The sequence below is a fragment of the Leuciscus leuciscus genome (assembly GCF_965113295.1).
Source record: "Leuciscus leuciscus genome assembly, chromosome: 25".
Taxonomy (NCBI): domain Eukaryota; kingdom Metazoa; phylum Chordata; class Actinopteri; order Cypriniformes; family Leuciscidae; genus Leuciscus; species Leuciscus leuciscus.
Window position 1 is genome coordinate 29,364,530 of NC_138724.1, and position 7,130 is coordinate 29,371,659.

The 7,130-nt window shown below is 35.9% G+C and overlaps 1 protein-coding gene across 1 annotated transcript in view; it reads left to right on the forward strand.

Moving 5' to 3' along the window:
* Positions 1-338: 338 nt before the first annotated feature.
* LOC309491223 (neuronal acetylcholine receptor subunit alpha-7) overlaps positions 339-7,130 on the forward strand; it is a 23,124-nt gene continuing 16,332 nt past the window's right edge. Inside the window, exons 1-3 of the mRNA XM_082160693.1 lie at positions 339-793; positions 2,233-2,372; positions 5,376-5,420. Coding sequence (XP_082016819.1) covers positions 739-793; positions 2,233-2,372; positions 5,376-5,420 — 240 coding nt within the window. The 5' untranslated portion in view covers positions 339-738. The remainder of the gene's footprint in view (positions 794-2,232; positions 2,373-5,375; positions 5,421-7,130) is intronic.

Here is a 7,130-nt window from a genome sequence, read left to right on the forward strand (position 1 = left end):
TCCTCAAACAACAGCATCTAATGCTCTGAGTCTGTAATAGTGTTTATTGACTATCTTTATATTGCTATACATCATACCCAGCTAACAAAAATATGTTGACATTTTGCTAACATTCCAATAAAGCAATCAAAACCTTATTTCTGAATGTTCTCTGAACGTCTATTCTTCTTTCAGTGTTTGTTTTTAGTTATGCGAATGTTAAGGGAACATGGACATTCCATTTTAGAATTCTGCGAACATTGTGGGAATAGTACTTCTGAATGTTCTATCAGATAACTTTGAACGAGTATGTGTGTTTATTCAGATAACTTCGAACGAACGTTAGCTGAAGTTCTGAGAGTGTTTGGAACCCTCAGTTGTTGTAACGCAGTGCCGTTCACTGTAACGTGACCGAAGTGTCCTCGTTTGGTATTTTTGTCTTGTTAATTTCACAGTTAAGTAGTTTTATTCCAGTTCTCCAGATTGGCTGATGCACGCGTGCTGTTTAAGCGTCGCTTCAGGAGCGAATCGAGCGATCAGAGATCAGTCGCAGTCAGTCAGAGGCGCGTCGCGGGGACGCGCAGATCACACGCTGCTTTCATCAGTCTCATCACGCGCGCACCCGCGGCTTCATCTGTCCGCTTCACGCGCGCGTTTTTTTTTAACGCGCTCTCGTGTCTCCACGCGGTCCGCATCACTGAGCGTATAGTGCGTTGTAGCCTCGCGTCGCGTTGAGTTTCGGTGTTCCTCTCGTCAGTCATGAGCTCCTGCGACCGGACACTGACTCTGCTGACCGCTGCCCTCCTCATACACGGTACCGACACATTTACACTCACTCTTGTGTTGTGTTGTGTTATATGTTATGTTATGTTATGTTATGTTATGTTATGTTATGTTATGTTATGTTATGTTATGTTATGTTATGTTATGTTTACAAGTGCAATACTATGATACATTAATAGCATCATTAATTAGCCTATATATAGGCTACTGTACATGATACTTCAAAGAATACAATGTTACTGCTATCAAAGTATAAATCATTACTCATCCAAAAAACGTGGAATCTATCTATCTATCTATCTATCTATCTATCTATCTATCTATCTATCTATCTATCTATCTATCTATCCATCTGTCTATCCATATGTATTTTTAATTAATTATTTGAATCTCCGGTGAGTTTCTGAAGAGTTTGAACTAAAGTAAGCAGATGTTTTATCACTCTGAATTTGTTTCTGTGTGTGTGTGTGTGTGTGTGTGTGTGTGTGTGTGCGCGCGCGTGTGTGAGACTGAGAGAGTGAGTGCGTGTGTGTGTTTTCTGAAGATCTTGGAACTGAAGTAGGTTTGTTTCCACCCACAGATCCACTACAAAATGACTGTGATCATCATGTTTTTAATAACCTGATTCTACTAAGATCTCCATTGATTTCCATTCAAGTCCAGAGAAACCGGTTCAGTCAGACTTGATTCTCCTGAGAACGTAAAGCTCTTCACAAAGACTCAGGAAACAATGTCACTGTCCTTTGACTTCCTTTTGCTCTCAAACCTTCTCTTCTGACTGATTCCAGTCATTGCTTTTTGATTTGTTGTTCTGACCTCAACTTCTCGATTGAATACCGCTTCATATTCACCCTGCAGGAAAGGATTGATTGATTTTGCAGTTTGAAAGCTGATGGTTATGTGTGTCGTGTGTTATGTGTCGTGTGTCTGTGTCGTGTGTTATGTGTCGTGTTGTGTGTTGTGTTGTGTGTCGTGTGTTATGTGTCGTGTGCGGGTCAGACAGTCTCTCGGGGAACGCTCAGAGTAATTGAACCTTCTCAGTCAATTAAAGCAGTCAAGAAGACTTAACAAAACAGTCCAAAGCTGAGAACTCTGGGATACATTCAGAGTGAATTCAGATGAATTTGATTATTTTAAGGTGATCGTTAAATGCTACTGAAAGGACAGTTGAACTCGTCCAGATAAGAACCGGTTTGAAGATCTGGATTTGGTGGTTTAAAACTGAAAATAGGTCAAGAATAGTTTGTGTGTGTTTGTGTTTGTGTTTGTGTGTGTGTGTGTGTGTGTGTGTGTGTGTGTGTGTGTGTGTGTGTGTGTGTGTGTGTGTGTGTGTGTGTGTGTGTGTGTGTGTGTGTGTGTGTGTGTGTGTGTGTGTGAGTGAGTGTGTGTGTTTATTCAGTATAAAAAACAATATGTCTATGGAAAGTCCCCATAAAACATTAAAACCCAACGTGTGTGTGTGTGTGTCAGTCTCTCTGCAGGGCGAGCACCAGCGACGGCTGTACAAAGACTTAATGAGAAACTACAACCCTCTGGAACGACCCGTTTATAACGACTCGCACTCGCTCACTGTGCACTTCAGCTTCAGTCTGATGCAGATCATGGACGTGGTGAGTAAACACACACACACACACACACACACAATTCAATCAGAACACATTTGACTTTGGACAGTTAGAATTTTACACATTAGGATTCGATTGGATGGTGAAAACCGAGCTATGATGTTATTGGTTGATATTATTTTGCCCCGCCTACTTGGCCTTCATTATGTCAGCGGAAAAGAAAAAAATATGTGTATTTAATCCTAATGCCGTTCAGACAGAAAGTCCAAAGTTCTTCTAATTTAATATAAAAATAGAATGTGATTATCATATTAAATTATGTTTTATTAACAAATTTCGGGAGGAACACGTTCAAATGATCTATCCAATCAGCATGACAGGTGGCCTATATACGCAGCCGACTCACCTATGAATATAAGAAAATTATGAAATTTGGCACACTTGTAGTGATAGTCATGAATAGTAATCTGACCAATTTTGGAGTCTCTAGGACCAACTCTACAGCGCCACCACCAGTTAAAACATCCACTTTTCTAAACTTTTCTAAGTTTTGAACCCTTTGATCAAGAAAAATTTAACTTAGTACACCTGATTCCTCTCTTCATGCTGATCACATTCAGGATGGTCTCAGGTGATCTTTGGACTAATCTGCACAGACATGATTTTTATTTATCTTTGTTCAAAAGTTACGATGTTGCAAACTTAACTAGGTTGACCCGAAATTGGTTCAGAGGCTGTATCTTGGCCAAACTGTGATCAGTCGAAACGAAAATTGGTACGCTTCATCGGAACCATGATCTGAGGGTGCATGCCAAATTTGGGAACAGCGCCACCTACAGTTCATGAGATCTGAAAAAATGATTTTTTTGCTAATAACTTTTGAACAGTTTGTCAGAAAATCTTGATGCAACCCTTGACCACCCCAACTCCTCACACTCGGCTGTTCCTAACCTAAATTATATTATTGAATTGTTATGAATAGATCATTGGAATTGAGCAGTTTGGCTTGTGGTGTCAGATAAGCTAAGACTTTTTTTTATCCAAAGCAACCTATAATTGAGGAATCCAACAAGAAAATCTCTTTTCAATGGTCTTTGGTTGCAATATAATTTATATTTGGTGGCTGAGGAAACCTTGTGTTTGGTGGCTGAGGAAACCGTGTGTGTGTGTGTGTGTGTGTGTGTGTGTGTGTGTGTGTGTGTGTGTGTGTGTGTGTGTGTGTGTGTGTGTGTGTGTGAGTGAGTGAGTGAATTTGAATATTAATGAGATAAATGAAGTGGATCTGTTGACAGAGCTCATGGAGGAGAAGGTCTCGCATCTCTCTCTCTCTCTCTTTCTCTTTCTTTCTCTCTCTCTCTCTCTCTCTCTCTTTATTGCTTACTGTTATAAGCAACTCTACTTGTTATAAGCAGTTACTTCTCTACTGCTTACATAATGAGTTTGCTCTCCACACTATGATGTGAACTCATTAATGCTGGCTGCTAGCCTGTGTTTAAGGAGCTCACGCTAATATGATAATGATAACTCACATTTGCTCAGGTTTGAATTGCTGGCAAACATTGGGATTCACTCTGTTGAGTCTGGAGGAGTGTGTGTGTATTTGTGCGCTCACTGTGCTGTAATGTTTGCAGGCTATAACCGTGACGCATGTGTATTCGGATGAGCGTGTGTGTGTGTGATGGCTAGAGATCTCAGCTGCGTTATGGCAGATGTTTTCAGCTGATCTGAACAGCTGCGTGTTTAACCACCTCTCAAACATATTTATTTTTTTTTCCAAAATTATTTAATATTTCTTTGTTTATTCAAAATTATTTTATATGCATTGACCTGAATTTATTTATTTATTTATTTACTTGAAATGATTTTATATGTATTTACCTGAATTTATTTATTTATTCAGCATGCTTATTTTTATATATTCCATATTTTTATATATACTTTTTATATGTATTTATTTATTTATTAAAAGTTACATTTTGGTATTTCAACATTTATGTATGTATATTAAATATATTTTATTTTTTGTTCAAAATTATTATTATAAATTATTATTATAAATTATTTTATATTAATGTACTGTGTATTCGAAGTTATTTTTATATTTATTTATTTATTTGTTTGTTTGTTTTAAAATAATTATATATTTTATTGCAATATTTCCTTTATTGCAATATAACCTAATTTTAGGATTGCTTTTTTGCTTCTTTTTTAAATATTTATTTATTTAGCCAAAATTATTTAATATTTATTTATTTATTTAAATTATGTATTGACCTGAATTTATTCATTAATTAATGAATTAATTAATAAAATATTTTTTAGTTATTTATTTATTATATTTTGTGTATGTGTAAATAATAGTGATGCACGATGGCAGTGCTAATGTTCTGCTAATGTGTTGTCAGATACTGATGTTAGCGTCTCTTTGGCACCAGGTGGAAATACACACTGTGATTAAGAGTGTTTCCACTCTCTGATGGAGCATTTGATGAGAATGAAAATCCATTTAGAGGGAGAGAAAGAGCCATGTCAGTTTCCAATCCAGATATAAAGGAGCACAACTGAACCCTGAATGCCATGCAGTTTCTCTAATTCCTGCTGTACTTTTAAGTCCTGCCATCTTTTAGTTTGGTTTTATAATGAGAGATCTGCAACCTAGTTTCATGCCGATTTCACAGCCACTGATCCGGTTGCGTTAGTGATTTGCAGTGATTATTTTTTTGCTATTTCTGAAACCCTGTTCCCGAAAATACACCTGATGCCACGACACCTGCTCATATCACAGCAGAGCAAATCTGCTTTTCTAATCAAACACCCCATCAAACACTCAGTTCACAGTACAGAAGTACAAGTAATAAAACAATGATGTCAGACAATCTACATTCTCAATCGCCTCTTGAGCTCAAGCAGAGGAAAAAGTCATGAATCACATCCGGTCCTTAAATAAGCTGTAAATTACGACGCAATCTCACTGACATTTAGAGGCGATCTCAAGCGCTTTATGGCGTCTGCAGATGACGGCTGTTCTCTCTTGTGTTTTATTTTCAGGATGAGAAGAACCAGGTTCTGACAACCAACATCTGGCTCCAACTGGTAAAACTCTCTGACGCTTCCTACACAGCATGTGCTCACCATATACAGTACTGTGCAAAAGTCTTAGGCATGTTAATATAATATGTAAAAGACTTTTGCACAGTACTGTACTAATGTCATTTACATTACATTTATTTCAGATCAGTTCTAACTGTAACTGGTCGTATTGCATATCAGATGATAGACCGTTCAGTTGTTTGGGGTCGGAAAGATTTTTTTATATTTTTGGAAGAAGTCTCTTCTGCATTTATTTGATCAAAAATACAGTAAAAATTCTGAAATATTATTACAATGTAAATCATCTGTTTTCTATGTGATTATATAGTAAAGTGTAATTTATTCCTGTGATCAAAGCTGAATGTTCAGCATCATTACTCCAGTCTTCAGTGTCACATGATCCTTCAGAAATCATTCTAATATGAGAATATATTTATTTCAACATTTATGTATGTATATTAAATATCTTTTATTTTTTGTTCAAAATTATTATTTTTTTTTAACCAAAATTATTTTATATTAATGTATATTCGAAATAATTTTAATATTTATGTATTTATTTGTATTTGTTTGTTTTGAAATAATTTTATATTTTATTGCAATATTTCTTAATATAACCTAATTTTAGGATTGCTTTTTTGCTTCTTTTTTATATTTATTTATTTAGCCAAAATTATTTAATATTTATTTATTTATTTAAATAATGTATTGACCTGAATTAATTAATTAATTCATTCATTCATTTATTTATCTACAATGATTTTTAGTTAGTTATTTATTACATTTTGTGTATGTGTAAATAATATTTTGTAATTCAGGATTTTGTTATTCAGGATTCTTTAATAATAGAAAGTTCAAAGGAACAGCATTTATTTGGAATAGAAACATAATAAAGGTCTTTACTGTCACTTTTGATCAATTTAATGCATCTTTGATTAATAAAAGTATTAATTTAAGGAAACTTTTGAGCTCTAGATCAGAGATTAAAATAATAGCACAAAAAACTGAGATATAAACTGAACCTTAATAAGCAATTTTAATAAATGTTCAGTGATGTCTTCCAAAGCTTTTTCATTTTAACACAAGTTTTTCTCTATATAATGTTGATATGTGGAAAGATTTGAAGTATGCGTGTGACAACTAGCCCCGCTCTCCCCTATATTATAGATCACATCAGCCGTCTCTGGTGTGAGTAGTTATTGAAGCGCTGGACTCGTGCCACTTTATACATTCTTAATCATATCTCGACCCATATTGGATTAAAATACAGCTCCGTCTGCGTTTGGCTACATTAGGAAAATGAAAGTCCGCTCTCAGAGATTATCACTGATAAGATGAAGACCAGAGGAGACGGATGGAGGAACACACAATCAAACACTGGAGTCTTAATGTCTGTCTCCTGTCGAGTCCAGATGATGTGGCTTCATTAAACGCAGAACACAGACTGCAAACGAGACCATAAATGTTCTACAGTTAATGAACTTCTGTGCGAGAGGACTGGATAGTTCACTCGCAGCTCCTAGGCAGCGCTTTCAGGCATCATGACATTTACTAACATTTATTTATTTATTTAGTTCTTCTTTTCATATGTAGAACATATGTTTTAAGGGGCAAGAAAAATGCCTTTCCAGCTTCTACAGATCTCCAGATCTTCTGGATGACATTCAGTGGAGGACTTTCAGAAAGCCGTCTCCAGGTTCCCTGAGGCTCGTA